This window comes from Ranitomeya variabilis, chromosome 2 (genome assembly GCF_051348905.1).
Source record: "Ranitomeya variabilis isolate aRanVar5 chromosome 2, aRanVar5.hap1, whole genome shotgun sequence".
Lineage (NCBI taxonomy): Eukaryota > Metazoa > Chordata > Amphibia > Anura > Dendrobatidae > Ranitomeya > Ranitomeya variabilis.
This window is the reverse complement of record NC_135233.1, coordinates 42,342,069-42,358,767: the sequence shown is the minus strand read 5'-3', so window position 1 is coordinate 42,358,767 and position 16,699 is coordinate 42,342,069. Positions and strand designations below refer to the sequence as shown.

The following is a 16,699-nucleotide window of genomic DNA, read 5'->3' as shown; positions in this document are numbered from 1 at the left end:
TTTAATATACCCTACCCAACTGATTTAGGAAGGGGAAGCTGAAACGGGAACACCCAGACAATACTGTTCCCTAAGCCTTGCACTTAAAGACGTTTTCTGGTTTTGGAAAAAAACACGAACTAATCTCACTCATTCACTTCAACACTGTCGACCTAACGTTGCAGCCAGTAACCGACACCGTAAACCCCAACCAAGGCTTGTCACTAGACCCAGGGTAGGTGAGTAGCTTGAAGGCCAAATTCGGACATCCATGAAGTACAGATTGTGAAGTCCAGACTGGTTGCGGATCTCCTGAAACTGTTGAGTTTGGGTTAGGAGACCTCCGTCCCGGTACGGACATTGAGTACGGACATTGTTTTACAGACGTCGAATTCGACCTAACATGGACCGTGTTAAAACGTTTCTGCAGCAATTTACGATACAACATGGGGTATTTTAATAAGAACGGGCCACCTATCACCAAATAATGCCACGCGAAGTCAGGGCATGATCTTGCTGACAGTTTCCTTTTCATTCCGTTATGTTTTGTGTCCGATAGGATGATGAAGACGTTGGATATTATCACTCTATTTGGTGTATTATGGGCTTTATCTCTTTGACAACAATGCGTTTAACCCTGCTTATTTTCCATATTCATCTCCTCATCCCTTATGAATTTTGCATGAACTCTTCACCGGTCCTGCCACCGATTGTTTATACGCGAATATATTTTATTTATCTGATTATATCTTGTGTTGTATTTAAGTATTCAAGCCTCACAGAGCAAATTTTTTTTATTTTTTTTTTTGCATTGTCGTATTCCCGTCCTACATTCGAATCCATTTATTTTCTATAATTGATTTATGTATGAATAATGCAGTGTCAGATTATGGCGCATACAAAACACCGGCTTTAGCAATCTGATTTGTATTTTAAGCAGCTGTTTTTGAAACACATAACAGTCGCCTCCGAATACAGAATTGGTTGTAATGGTGGCGTAATAATATCCTCTCTCTTAGAGCTAGAGGATTTTCAAGAAGGAAAAAAAAAATCCAGCTATTTTATCAAGACGGAATTGTTTTGTGATGATCTTTGAAATGTTTCTCCACCCGTTTATGTAGACTTATAGCACAGAGACTCACATCTGCGCCTGAAGGACCTAAAAACGGTCTTCAAGTGAGAACCGTGTCCCCCGCTATGGGAATTTCTGCGTCTCTTTATGGATGAAAGACGATTGATATCTTGGAATTTTAGCATTGAGACATCCAATGATCAGTCAAACCTTCCTCTTGACGTAACCTTGACCATATTGAGGTTGTATCTTATTTTGGATGTTTCTAAAAGGTCTGGTATCCATAAATGAAGCCGTATTTCAGGTTACCCCCCTTTTCTGTTTTGGGTCTTAGTATTTCGCTGGAATTGGGACTTTGGTGCTTGATGTTTATCCAGCAAGTGATTCTTTGGGTAACGATGGTGGACACCAAGACAGCACCCAACAATTCGCATTGAAATCAGTGGGGTGATCATGTAATCCATGGTGCTCCAGAACGTGAGATGCTCTTGGCAACCATGACTTTGAGGGTCCTGAACATGGTTCTCCCAAATGTTTGGTTCTTAAATAGATCTTATAAACTCCTTAGATGCCACATATTGTGCGGAGATATAAATATATATAAGATCATAAGTCAACGAGGATCATTATCAAAGCTTCTCAGTTGCGTCTGATCTTTTCCGGTGGTTGACTGGTATTATGCAAAGTGGCGACCCATACAGTTTATTCCTTCATTAAGTCTGTGTGGTTTTGGGTCTTGCCATATAATCAGAGTGTATAGGCTGTGGTTGGATTTTACTAGCCACATAAAAAAAGCAGCCATCTGAATATTTAATGGAAAGCGTTAAGGGAAGATAAAACAGGCATCCCGTGGACCGTCTTTTCTTATGAGCTGAGCTCTGCGTGTCATCAAGCTTTGCCTTTTTCACAACTAAAGCCGGTCATACATATTAGATGGACAATGTATCGGCCGATTGTTGAGCTCGCAGCCATCTCGGCCGTCTTTCCCACACACAGTAGCACTCGATCTGCCGAATGCTCCTGTGTTCTCTATGAGAAAGCCACCAACAGACGTCTCTGCCGGCGTTTTCTCAAGGAGAACAAAGCAATTGGCGGCCAGAAATTGGACATCACCTCCAATGATTAGTTGGTGGGTGCCCCCACATGCATTACAGTGTTGTCCGAATCCATCGATATCGGGGGTTTCGGCTAACATTAGTCTAATAAACCAGATAAAAGTAATGAGACGCAAAGTGATTAAGTAGTGTAGCTACGCAGGTGGTGTAAGCGGTAATTAATAAAGCTGAGATTACACGTACGACCATAGAAGTTCCCCACAACACACCCTGGAAGATATTAACGATTACCCAATACGAACCTTGAGGATGATCTACAGAGGGTTTTTTCTGCAGGACAGGAGAAGTTGACATTTTCGGTAAAACTAACTGTCTCCGATGTGCTAATGAATGTTTGTCTCCGAGGAACTGCAGGAATTATGATCTGGGCTGTCCACGGTTATCATAAGTATGGAGTCATTATAGCACGGCTCTGACTGACATCTCCTCTGTTCTACCGGTCTACCGTAATGTCAGGTGATAGACAGGCGCTGGTTGTTTAGAGTTTCTATTGTGTGACACATAATATGAGTAACAATTATCCATGCCTATTATAGGCTGTGTTCCAGCCAGTGAAGGACTACATTTCGGTAAAATTCAGAATATCCGAATTTATAAACTGGATTTAAAGGGAAACTGTCAGCTGATTCAGGCATCCCGAGCCCCGACTCATCTAGATTGACAGGTTTTCCTTATATGTGCGATTATAAGGAGAGGCCTGTCAATCTAAGACAGCGGTCCAGAGCCGGAGCCGGTCTCTGATTCATGCTGCCCGTGATTCAAGCATCAGGAATCAGTTCACAAGTTCGTTTTAAAGATGTTCTCATTTAAAAAAAACTTCCCCAGCGTAAAAAAAATAAATAAAATGCTTTGCTCACCCTCCTCAGGTCCGTTGCTGAGTTTCTGCCTCTGCTCTCGGTTTCAGACATCTTGTAGCCAGTCAGTGAGTTCTGAGCTCAGACACAGGGAGCAGAAGTTGAGACTCGGTGCTGGACCTAGGGAGGGTGAGTAGAGATCAGTTTATTTGTTGTCTTCTTTTAAACAAAATGCAGGCTGGGAATAGGGGTTATGCCGAAACAGGAAAACCCCTTTAATCAACCCTATTCATTATAACATTCATAGATTCCTAATACAACACATCTGGGATCCTATGTAACCCATTTATTCTCTCCAGTGCTGATGTCGGACGGCTAAGCTTGGCACAGTAGAACGTAGCTGCAGTAAAAAATACCAATCTCTGGCATGTTGTTATAGGCTGTGTTCCAGCCAGGGAACAACCACATTTCAGCATAATATATCATGATTTACAGGCAGGTTTAAAGAGGACTTGTCACCAGGTGAGAAGAGACCAGACTTTGCTCTTATCTTATTTCCGCTGCTGCCCTGAATATTCTGCTTTTATCTTTATTGCAATCCGCCATATAGTTCCAGAAAGAGTAGCCTTTTTATTATTTAGTGCTGATATTTATGGTTTGTTTGTTTTTTCCAAGGGGGTGTGTCTCACATAATTCTCTGGGGGAGTGTCTTTAGGCTTCTACGCCCCTTTGTTAAAAAAATATATATATATTATTAACCAAAAGGCCCGTATCTCTACCGGATAAAAAAAAGGTAAAAGGGAATATTCAGTGGAGCAGCAAGAATAAAAATGTGACTATGGCGACTGAGGGCCTGACTGTGGCTCCTTCAAAAATGGCCAATAATTAGTAATAACAAATGTAATGTGTCACAGGGTTTTTTCCCTTTATTTTCTTAATAAATAGGGGTTTTAGATTGAAACAACATAATATAACACAAAATATGCAAAAAAAAAAAAAAATATATATATATATATACATATCTATATCAATATGTCAATTGACTCTGAGCTGGTGGAGACTATGTACTGTGATTTCCGCCATATACCACACAGACAAGAGGGATTTCTACTCTTCATTCTTTAGTTTGCCCACAGAGAGATGTACCATCAAGAAGGAAATTATACAGCAGCACTGGGCAGTGTAGCTGTGAATACAGCTCTGGGATGAGCTAAAAGACTTGTTAGAAAGCTCAGCATAATCTTTTTGGCTCTTTCAGTTTTCTCACTCTGATCCTCACCTCTCCTCCTCTCTACCCTCTCAATAGAGAATAAAAGGAAGCGAATCTTGTGAAACGTGAGCTCAGGAGGCAGGAGAGAGATGAAGAAGTGGTTCATGAGTGGAGAAAGAAACTAAATTTTATCATAAGATAGATCAGGACATTTCTTATTTTCGTATGTACTATTGATTCATGCAAAGTCTGTGGAAATTACAGTTCCCTTTTAAAGGTGATGGCCCTGTTTTGGTATCTATTATATGACTGTATTGTTGGAATAATCTGTAGGGGGCACTACTATATAGAACTACAAGTGTCATCCTCTGCACCTAGATCTAGGGTGAGAACATTGTCTTAAAGAGAACCTGTCATATTGAAAATGGTATCTGATCTGCAGGCAGGATTTTATAAAGCAGGAGGAGCTGAAAACAGTATAACTTGTATTTTATTCATTGTAATCCCTGGTGTTTATATATGTAACGGTCCAGTGGTCGGTCCCAGTAATGATTGACAGCCTTCCCTTTATAATATGTAAGAGTCCAGTGGTCGGTCCCAGTAATGATTGACAGCCTTCCCTTTATAATATGTAAGAGTCCAATAGGGGGTTCCAGTAATGATTGACTGCCTTCCCTTTATAATATGTAAGAGTCCAGTGGTCGGTCCCAGTAATGATTGACAGCCTTCCCTTTATAATATGTAAGAGTCCAATAGGGGGTTCCAGTAATGATTGACTGCCTTCCCTTTATAATATGTAAGAGTCCAGTGGGCGGTCCCAGTAATTACTGACATGCTTCCCTTTATAATATGTAAGAGTCCAATAGGGGGTCCCAGTAATGATTGACGGCCTTCCCTATATAATATGTAACAGTCCAGCGGGCGGTCCCAGTAATGATTGACAGTCTTCCCTTTATAACTGTGCATGTAGAGCTAGCTATCAATCACTATGTAGGACCGCCTACTTGACTTTTATGCAGAATTGAGGCTCCTGAATGACTTCTAGCTATTATTGGGACTTCCAAAAGGCAGGTAGGTGCCACTCCTGAGACATAAGAAAATAATGTGCCAGTATTAATACCGCCCCTACTGTCCGGGCACAGGGTGCACGCTGTTATTTCCCACTTTCTCCCGCACTCCTGTGTCGTGTAGCATTATGTTTGTTCTGCACAAGGACCTGCAATATAAGATTTATCTGTTTGTTTCCAGGGCTGTGATTCCCAAATGAGTATGTCAGAAGTGTCATGCACAGAGAGCACGTCCTCCTGTCAATCACTGGTCCACGGAGCCGCTCCTGAAATCCTCATCGGCCTGCTTTATAATGCCACCACCGGCAGACTCTCCGCAGAAGTGATAAAAGGCAGCCACTTCAAAAACCTGTCAGCCAACAGACCTCCCAGTGAGTGCGATGCCTCTATGTTTTCTCCTTCATAATGAGTTTTACTGCTATGGGGGATCATGTTCAGCCACGCTAATTACCGGCAAAGGACGAGGACACATTTTATATCTCCATCAAATAAAATCTCAGGTTACTATTTCAAAAGGTTTTAGTCCCTGAATCCAAATTTTATTTTAAGCGAACATACGGATTAATTTTATTCATGTGTGTGTGTGCGTGTGTATATATATATATATACAGTGCCTACAAGTAGTATTCAACCCCCTGCAGATTTAGCAGGTTTACACATTTGGAATTAACTTGGCATTGTGACATTTGGACTGTAGATCAGCCTGGAAGTGTGAAATGCACTGCAGCAAAAAAGAATGTTATTTCTTTATTTTTTTTTTAAATTGTGAAAAGTTTTTTCAGAGGGTCATTTATTATTCAACCCCTCAACCCCCCAGAATTCTGTTTGGTTCCCCTAAAGTATTAAGAAGTAGTTCAGGCACAAAGAACAATGAGCTTCACATGTTTGGATTAATTATCTCTTTTTCCAGCCTTTTCTGACTATTTAAGACCCTCCCCAAACTTGTGAACAGCACTCATACATGGTCAACATGGGAAAGACAAAGGAGCATTCCAAGGCCATCAGAGACAAGATTGTGGAGGATCACAAGGCTGGCAAGGGGTACAAAACCCTTTCCAAGGAGTTGGGCCTACCTGTCTCCACTGTTGGGAGCATCATCCGGAAGTGGAAGGCTTATGGAACTACTGTTAGCCTTCCATGGCCTGGACAGCCTTTGAAAGTTTCCTCCCGTGCCGAGGCCAGGCTTGTCCAAAGAGTCAAGGCTAATCCAAGGACAACAAGGAAGGAGCTCCGGGAAGATCTCATGGCAGTGGGGACATTGGTTTCAGTCAATACCATAAGTAACGTACTCCACCGCAATGGTCTCCGTTCCAGACGAGCCCGTAAGGTACCTTTACTTTCAAAGCGTCATGTCAAGGCTCGTCTACAGTTTGCTCATGATCACTTGGAGGACTCTGAGACTGACTGGTTCAAGGTTCTCTGGTCTGATGGGACCAAGATCGAGATCTTTGGTGCCAACCACACACGTGACGTTTGGAGACTGGATGGCACTGCATACGACCCCAAGAATACCATCCCTACAGTCAAGCATGGTGGTGGCAGCATCATGCTGTGGGGCTGTTTCTCAGCCAAGGGGCCTGGCCATCTGGTCTGCATCCATGGGAAGATGGATAGCACGGCCTACCTGGAGATTTTGGCCAAGAACCTCCGCTCCTCCATCAAGGATCTTAAGATGGGTCGTCATTTCATCTTCCAACAAGACAACGACCCAAAGCACACAGCCAAGAAAACCAAGGCCTGGTTCAAGAGGCAAAAAATCAAGGTGTTGCAGTGGCCTAGTCAGTCTCCTGACCTTAACCCAATTGAAAACTTGTGGAAGGAGCTCAAGATTAAAGTCCACATGAGACACCCAAAGAACCTAGATAACTTGGAGAAGATCTGCATGGAGGAGTGGGCCAAGATAACTCCAGAGACCTGTGCCGGCCTGATCAGGTCTTATAAAAGACGATTATTAGCTGTAATTGCAAACAAAGGTTATTCCACAAAATATTAAACCTAGGGGTTGAAGAATAATTGACCCACACTTTTATGTTTAAAATTTATAAAAATTTAACTGAGCAACAAAACTTTTTGGTTTGTAAGATTTATGAATCTGTTAATAAATCCTGCTCTTGTTTGAAGGCTCTAACTTATTTGCATCTTATTAAACCTGCTAAATCTGCAGGGGGTTGAATACTACTTTGAGGCACTGTATATATATATATATATATATATATATATATATATATATATATATATATATATGTGTGTGTGTGTCAGCGTGTATATGTCTGTATATATACCGTAATCATAATTAAAGGTAATTTTCAAGAAAATAATTTTGAAAAGCTAAATTAAATAATACAAAATAATAAAATATATATATTTCTTATTTTTTATTGTGTGTGTGTGTGTGTGTGTGTGTGTGTGTATATATATATATTTGAGGAAAAATAAAATTTAAAAATGCTAGAGATAGCGTAATACAAATTAATAAATAATAAAGTAATATATATATATATATTTTCATATATGATACGTTTTATCTTTTATATATAATATATTGTATATACTATATTATATTATATATGCTATATAATATATTATTTATACAGTCATGGCTGAAAGTGTTGACACCCTTGAAATTGTTCCGGAAAATGAAGTATTACTCCAAGACAATTACACGTTTTGCTTTTGTAACGGACTGGGTGGTGGATCCACTGTGCCATGAAGCGGGGAGATGCACGACAGCTGGCAATACCGCAATCCGTGGAGGGACGAGGGAGACGGAACCAGGTGCTACAACAGGACTGACCTCGGGTAGATGGCAGCTGACCCCCAAGGGACAGGACGCCCGAATGGCCAGGAATGGTAGATTTAGCAAGTACTGGCAGGCACGGATGGTATAGTGACTGGCACAACAGACACAGGCATGCGGATACTGACGGTCACAACTGGTCCTGGAAGGCGGATGTAGGCGGGCATGGCTGATAGACAGACAGGCGGCCACGGCTGATAGGCAAGCGGCCATGGCTGATAGGCAAGCGGCCATGGCTGATAGGCAGGTGGGCATGGCTGAAGACAGGCAGGCGAGCTGACTTACAGGGAATGCATATTGGGATACGAGCACTGGGACATGAGAACTATCAAGCATTTTAGAATGTTGAACAGGCTCCTCCATTCAAGTTAAGGTGCCGTAAATAGTACTTGTCTCCCAGCCATTGACTGGGGATATTTTAGGAAGGTGCGCACAGTCCCTTTAAGAAGGAGAGCACTCGCAGTCGTGTGCCCTAAGCACAGTGCCTGGGGATCTGCACAATGTGCGCATACCCTGGACATCAGCAGCAGGAGAGAAGGGAGGAAGTGCAGGACCGCGGCGTTGAGTGAGTCGCCGTTTATGCCGGGGAATGGACGCAGAGTGCAGAGCGCTACTGTTATACACATGTTTATTTCCTTTGTGTAAGTTGGAACAACACAAAAGAAGCAGAAAAAAAGGCAAATAGGACATAATTTCACACACAACCCCAAAAGCCAGCCAGATAAAATTGTTGGCACCCTCAACTTAATATTTGGTTGCACACCCTTTGGAATAAATAACTGCAATCAATCGCTTCCTATAACCATCAACTTAGGAGTTCAGTAGAATTTAGATCCGGACTCATTGCTGACACCTTCAGAACTCTCCAGCGCTTTGTTTCCATCCATTTCTGGGTGACTCTTAAAGTATGTTTGGGGTCATTGTCCTGCTGGAAGACCCATGACCTAGGACACAAACCCAGCTTTCTGACACTGGACATTATATTGCGAACCAAAATCATTTGGTAATCTTCAGATTTCATGATGCCTTGCACACAGTAATGGCACCCAGTGCCAGAGGCAGCAAATAACCCCAAAACATCTGTGAACCTCCACCATATTTGACTGTAGGTACTGTGTTCTTTTCTTTGTATGCCTCATTCTGTTTTTGCCAAACAGTAAAATGATGCCCTTAACAAAAAAGCTCTATCTTAGTCTCATCTGTACACAATACGCATTCCCAGAAGGATTTTGGCTTACTCATGTACATTTTGACAAACTGCACTCTAACTTTTTTATTTCTGTGTCACTGATGCACGCTGAGCCTGCAGGAAAGCTTGAATTTCTTTGAAACTTGATTGGGGCGGCTTATCCACCATTCGGGCTATCCTGCGTTGCAACCTTTCATCAATTTTTCTCTGCTGTCCATGTCCAGGGAGATTAGCTACAGTGCCATGGGTTGTAAACGTCTTGATTGTGTTGTGCAATGTGGACAAAGGAACATCAAGATCTCTGGAGATGAACTTGTAACCTTGAGATTGTTGATATTGTACAACAATTTAGGTTCTCAAGCCCTCAGTTTTTTTCTCCTCTTTCTGTCCTCAGTGTTTAGTGTGAGGCACACAATGCAAGACACAGTGCAAAGACTTCTCCCCTTTTTATCTGGTTTCAGGTGTGATTTTCATATTGCCCACACCTGTTCCTTGCCGCAGGTGAGTTTGAATGAGCATCACATACTTGAAACAAAGTAGTTTATCCACAAATTTGGTAAGGTGCCAACAATTTTTTCTGGCTCATTTTGGGGGTTTTGTGTGAAATTATGTCCTATTTGTTGTTTTTTCTCGGTTTATTTTTGTTTTGTTCCAATACACACAAAGGAAATAAACGTGTGTATTACAAAACATGTGTAATTGCAATAATTTTCTGGGATAAATATTTCATTTTCTGGAAGAATTTCAAGGGTGCAAACACTTTCTGCCATGACTCCATATTATATATACTATATATGTTATATAAACTATATGTAATAAGATATATTTTATCTTTTTTAGTATTTTCTTTTTCTTTGTTAAATAAAAAAAAGAAACAAATTATTGGTCCTTTTATCTCCTTTAGCCCAATCTTATTAACCCCATGTTGGGACTCCTTTAAGGCACCGTAATTTACCTGTAATTTACCTGTAATCAGTATCTGTGATCCTGCCCTGCTTCACTGTCTCATAAATTAAAAAAGAAATAAAAAAATAATAATAAAAAAATAATATATATGTTAATCGGACACTTTGAAAAGAGTAGAAATGTCTCAAATATGTTTCTAATCTGAATGCTTTTCCCACGAGAATGAAAAGCATTTCCCATACAAAAACTCTTTAAATTATATCCGGGTTCTTTTATTAGTTTATAGGAAAATCTATAAAGCCAATTGTAGGTTTTCGGGGATAGTAGTTTACAAATTTGCCTAGGCTGTGTTCAGATTACTAGGCTGATTTGTTTTTTTAAGGACATTAGAAAAGGAGCTTGCAATTACCAGACTTCAACATAGTGATAGTGGCCTCTTGATACACGGTAGATAAATGTTGGACGAAACTGCCAGTTTTGGTTAAGATGTATGGCGGCCTTCAACTATTCCCCGATGGTAAACTCTTAGTCTGGATTCACACATTGGTCCGAGGATGGACAGCGATGCATGGACTGGCCGCCAGGTCTCCTGACCCAAACTTGGTACCATGATTTTCAGATTGTTGAGCTCGGGTCCCGTCCATGAATCATGGCCCAATCCTTGTGTTCTCAAGGTAGATAATGCATGCACACTTGGTCGGATGTGGATGTGTATTTGGCCGGGGGGTTAGGAGAGATCATAAAACTGGCATAAAACGATTAAAAAAAAAAGATGATGATTACGTAATTAAAAAAATAACGGCACAAAATAATAATATAATATTAATAAAAATCAATGGATATCCCTTTGAATTATATGATAAAGTTCACACAAAAACGTTATATCTCAATGTTCATTTTAGCAAAAAAACATTGAAGGTTCACAACGTGATGTATATGTAGCCCACGGGGTAACGCGGCGTGACTTCGGCTTCATGCTGTGCTGTTAATGTGCAGCGCTGTGTAAGATCATAGTGCGGGTGCATTTTGATGTATAGACCAGCGATTCTCAACCTACAACCTCAAGTCTGTGATCGTACACCGCTACATCTACTAACAGCCTAGGATTAACACGGTGCATGTGTCCCCTAGAAACATCTTATATACTCCCCAGGGAACACATAAGACAGGTTGAGAATCGGTTGAGCGCTCCTGTGTTCTCTACGAGATACCCGCTGCTATACTCTTCTGCTTATCTCCGCTCCAAACAAAGGATCGACCAATGGAATTCAGCAGACCGGTTCCATTTCCTCCTAACATGATCAGTCAGGGGAGAGTCGGGAGGCCCCCATACACATTATGAGGTCTGACAATCCCTCTCAAATTTGCCAAATTTTATCTAATATGTATGGAGGCATGTAAGTAATTTAGTTTTTTGTGATCGGTAGATTTCTGGCAAGTTCTTGGGCAACAGTAAATCTTTTTAATTATCAAAAAAATAAATTGTAGATTGCCCAAATATTATCTCCAGGGTTAGCTCTAACTCTCCATAATTATCAAGACATATCTAGACATAACCAACTTTCAGTGCAGGACCATAAGTAGCTCAGTATGTACAGTACTGTGTTAAAGCCCCCATAGACATTAGATAAAAGTTGTCGAAAATGCCTAATTTTGGAAGACTTTGGCTCAGCAATGAATCATTCCCGATGGCTGACATTTGTCCTCTTCCATTGTCAAGGTCAGCCATGTTGGGTTTCGTCACATAATTCAGCATAAGCTGTCATGTTTTCATGGTCATGTCAGCTTATGATGTACAACTTTTCGATGATCCTTAGTACCAGTAGGGTGGTATAGCTGGTGACCATCTTTTAGGTGTTCTTCTGGCAATGTTCCTACTTTAGAACCTGTGACCTTTCATCTAATGTCTGTGGACCTCTGTCTTTGTTCATGTACACCCAATCCTAAAAATGTTGTGTGTCGTAGAAGATGTAACAACTACTTGGCTTCAGTTATAATTCCAATGCTAATGCTAATGATGTCCCGAAAATGGTCTTCTACTTCTATTCTGTTCCTCTTCAAGTTACAAAAAATGTCTTCCTGTATACTCTTTCAAGGCCGAAGAAGTCATGTCATGGAAATGCATGACCTCTGGTACTGAAATGGTTGCACTCTAACCTCTAACCCTCTCTCACCCAACTATTGTCATTATTTCTTTTTCTGCTCTCCACCCTCTGTTGTCAGATGGACTGTTCTGTTGTCTAAAACACTTGATAGGTGGACAGGTTTATATAATTCGAGGTGAGTTCCGTAGAGACTAGTAGCTTGGATGTTGTCTTTCTCATGCAGAGGAGAACTTGCAGTAAAGCTGTCCACCATATTGTTTCGTTTTTGTATCTCTTATCTGTGGTTCACCGGATGGGATCGTAAATGGAACCGACCTCTGCTGATGGATGATGGTTTGCGGAATATACAGTGGAGACTAATCCAAATTGTAACACTGCATTGTAATGCTGGACGATCCCCAGGTGGATCATTGCTTGCACTACCAGACCTGACCAGGTCAAAAGGATTCTCCCCCCGACAGATGGTTTTGGGGAACATAAGGATCAGGCAATTTACATTTTTTGTTCTGCAGACAGATATGTCGAGTCTGGCTGGACTTATTCCGCTCTCCCCAGAGAGTACACATGAATGATCATCCAACATTCATACATTCACCGATTGTATGGGGGAATCGGAAGAGATAGCTCTTGCTGAATGAATATTTGCCTGGTAATTATCCATGTAAAGGTATATGGGCACCTTTAAAAGGGATTTCTGGTTTCAGAAAACCCCTTTCCCCTGTGCAGTTTACTCATCAACCACCAGTCCAGCCATGAGTTTCCGCCACTGCTCCCGGAGAGTGAGCTCATCGGCTTTGCCCAAATAGATGGCACGAACGGCTGATCTCACCGATTCACTGCACTGCAGACAATACCAGACCCTGGGAACAGTGGTGGAGACTCAGCGCTGGAACCGGTGCAGATTAATTCTATACAGTTTTGGGGGGTTTTTTTATACAAAGTGCGCCTGGGGACAGGGTTTTGCTGAAGTTGGAAAACTCCTTTATGTCAAGAATCAGCCAACGAACTGCAGCACTTTCTTCTTGGACCCATTCTACCCATATCAGACTAGATAGGCAACAAAGAACATAACCCGATGAATACAAGCCAATGACGGGTTAAAGTCTTCAGTGTTGAGATGCCAGATGCATTTCAACAGAAGAGATGATTTGGAACGCATGTTGGGCCTCATAATTACATTATCATAGAAAATATGGAGCCCATGTTGGGCATCTTTAGTGTAATATACCAGCATTTTAGTTTCCCTGGGTTAGTAGCTATTTTGCATCAAGTGCCTATTGTTCCATCATGTTCCCCGCACATAGTAATGCACGTCATATGACTCCAGGTATTCCTTCCTTTATGTAAACCTGACAATTGTACTGTACGGCGACATTTTGCATAATGGTTTGAAGAGAACACAACACAATGGAGTTAATGTCCTTCTCTGTTTATAATGGTTTCATGCTGTTTGCCACCAAAATGACCGGATTTTCCAGAAAGCCGCATATGAAACTATTATGCTAAAATTTTCTCCGTTAGCCTAACGAATTTTAGTGCATTATCCGCACTCAGATTGCAGACAAATGTAAAAAAAAAAATTGCAATCTGGATGCATTCAAGTGACGCCTTGCTCCCGATCTGATGCTTTTAACTCAATCAGAACTAAAAAAAAAAAAAAAGGTCCATCCGGCAATGCAGTGCAGTGTACCAGGGTGAGGAGACTCATCCTCATTGGGAAGGGTTAAATCCCAGATCTGCGGCGCTGAACCGCATCCATGCAGAGTGTTCCTAGTCAGTTCCCATATTTGGCATCACATTCTCAGCTCTTCTGATGTCACCATTGCACTTCTACTCCTTTACCCCCCACCCTCCTCCATCAATTGTTCTCATTCCCTCTGTTGATGTCTTTTTTATTCTTCCAAAAACTCAGTGGTATGCTTCAAGTGTTGTGGCTAGACGAAGCTTGCTCAGTGTTAGAAATGCTATATTTTTTTGGCTTAGTGCAATGATTAAGAATGCAAGAGGATTATGCGGTATACCGTATATATGCAAATGCAATAGTCTGAATCATCCCAAGCCAAGACTAATATTTGATTTTTATTTTTTTTTTGGCATTAAATATTTAACGCTTGGATTTTCCTATTGACATTTATGGAAAATCTTATTATAGAGCTGAATAAATTGCATTTGATGCCGGATGACTGGTATACTCCATATCCTTCTCCTACCACTAATGCATTGACTGTTAATGTGTCCCTGTAGTATCAGCATGCCCGCTATGATTTCTAACCATCTCATTCATTTTTATAGATACCTATGTAAAGTTAACTCTGCTGAACTCCATGGGTCAGGAAATGTCAAAATGTAAGACATCCATCCGACGAGGTCAGCCGAACCCCCTGTACAAGGAAACCTTCATTTTCCAAGTGGCTCTCTTTCAACTATCTGATGTGACTCTCATATTGTCCGTTTATAACAAGCGCAGCATGAAGCGCAAGGAGATGATAGGCTGGATATCCTTAGGTCTGAACAGCTCGGGCGATGAAGAGCTTAATCATTGGACTGAAATGAAAGAGTCAAAAGGACAGCAAGTATGTAGATGGCATACGCTGCTGGAATCGTAATTGCCATCGGTAGGTCTCTCGTGACTCAAGAGAGCTCATCTGCTCTTTGAAAGGACGGGATGTAATTTAGCCACCTGCATATGATTGCTCCTCGTAGGTAATGGCTTTGACATGCCGTGGAAAGCTCAGTACACACCAGAGATGAGGTTTCATGCCGCAGTGTGTATTCCTGTGCATCTGAGCGGAGATGGGCAAAGGACGTGAGCAACATGAAGCTGGATTTCTAGATAATATTCCGACGACTTCTTAGGTGCTTTTTTCTTATTTTGTCTTGACGAAAAACTGTTTTGTACAATGTTCTCACCAATTAACCTGCTACTTTTTGGTTCGTTCATAGAACAAAGTAGGGTAAAAACCTTTGGTTCAGTCTTTTTATGTCTCCTTTTTCCCCGCAATCAAATCTAACCCACCAGCTGTTATTGCAGAAAACGAGGTCTCCCGTGGTGCCCACTGTCTCGTTGGCTATATACAGCATTGTGGGAAATGTGGTTTGATGATAGATAACTCTGGTGGTGCAAAAAGTACTTTAGTTGTCCAGCAGGTTTGGGCAGCTGGTAAGTAAATTTGGCAAGTTCTCTTTTGAGTTTATGTCCAGTCCTTCAAGGAGGTCAACTGGACTCCATCTACTGTACTTTGGCCATGGTTTACGTTTACTTGCCCGTGATTAAGTGTAATTAAGTACCACTGGGTTAAGGGCTTGTCTCCTACAAAAAGTTAAATGGTCATACAGTGAGGCAAAATCCAATGGCAGTACATAATTTTGTTATCTGGGGCAAGAGGTTAGAAGATGAAACTGGTCTTCAAGTTACAACCAAACTCTATGGTGTAAGCGGGACATATACTTTATTGATGTCCTGCTGCCGGTTGATGTTGGTAGGGTGCTTGCCTATGTACGGACAGCCTACATCTGGAGTATGGGTTATTGTATTGGATATTACTCCAAGTGGCTTGGACTTACATAAAATAATTATTTCTTGCCATTTGGAGCCGGTGATTAAAGGGTTATTGTTATGTTCTTTAATGGGTGAAACTGCAAAGTGATTGAAAAAAAAGGAAACTTTTCAATTTACTCATTATTGAAAATGCACTCCTTTGTCAAGTAATAAGTGATTTTTAATTTTACTGTGTATCACATATTGCCTAGGTTACCGTCCAACGCTGCAGTCTAGCAGTGGTGGCCAGACATACTCAGTGCTTACAAGCTCTTCCCAATAGAGCTTGTAAGCACTGCTCTGAAGCTGGCCAGATCGCCAGAGTACTTTGTTACATCCTGATCCTGCCATCTTCACTCAATCCATGCTCCTCCAATGTTGCAGAGGCAACCAATTGGAGAGCACACAGTACGGGTCATCGGTGCGATGATGATTGATAGTCTGAACTGTGATGCAAGCAGGGGCACATCAGCAGCAAGCAGTAAAGTGGGAGGCAGGGGAGCAGTGCCCTCCAACGACCCCTCTCAGTGAGAATTCGTAGGAATATGCCTACCTATTCTTGTGCACTCCAAGGAATGGTCAGCCTAGGCTGTTATTATTGTGGACCCCTTAATGGTGGTAAGTTAGAGGTGTAGAACAGATTACAAGCCTCAAAATACAATTCCACGTTTGCGTTTCATGGGATATGAAAACCTATACAAAATATAAAGCACAAATAACAAACAAATATCTACATAAAAGCAGTCTTCTGAAATTCATTTAAAAGAAAAAAAAGAGCCCATAAGATGTAGGAGGTAGGTAATGGTAATAGTAAAAGGACTAGTTAGATTGAAAAACCCTACTCTTATTGGATTGGCCAAGAAGCTACTCATGGGCGGTCTTTCTTCTGGGAACTCCCCTGAGCAGCTGTTTTCTGCCAAACAGGCT

At 41.4% G+C, this 16,699-nt stretch overlaps 1 protein-coding gene across 5 annotated transcripts in view; it reads left to right on the top strand.

Moving 5' to 3' along the window:
- Positions 1-15,200, top strand: part of SYT14 (synaptotagmin 14) — a 203,785-nt gene extending 188,585 nt beyond the window's left edge. For 3 of the 5 annotated variants that reach the window (XM_077282335.1, XM_077282336.1, XM_077282331.1), the window contains 3 exons: positions 5,419-5,608; positions 12,353-12,409; positions 14,527-15,200. In XM_077282335.1, the coding sequence (XP_077138450.1) occupies positions 5,419-5,608; positions 12,353-12,409; positions 14,527-14,840 (561 nt within the window). In that variant the 3' untranslated portion in view covers positions 14,841-15,200. Of the gene's footprint in view, positions 1-4,266; positions 4,405-5,418; positions 5,609-12,352; positions 12,410-14,526 lie in introns of those variants that run through there. The other 2 variants (XM_077282332.1, XM_077282334.1) reach the window with 2 other exon arrangements.
- The last annotated feature ends 1,499 nt before the right edge of the window (positions 15,201-16,699 follow it).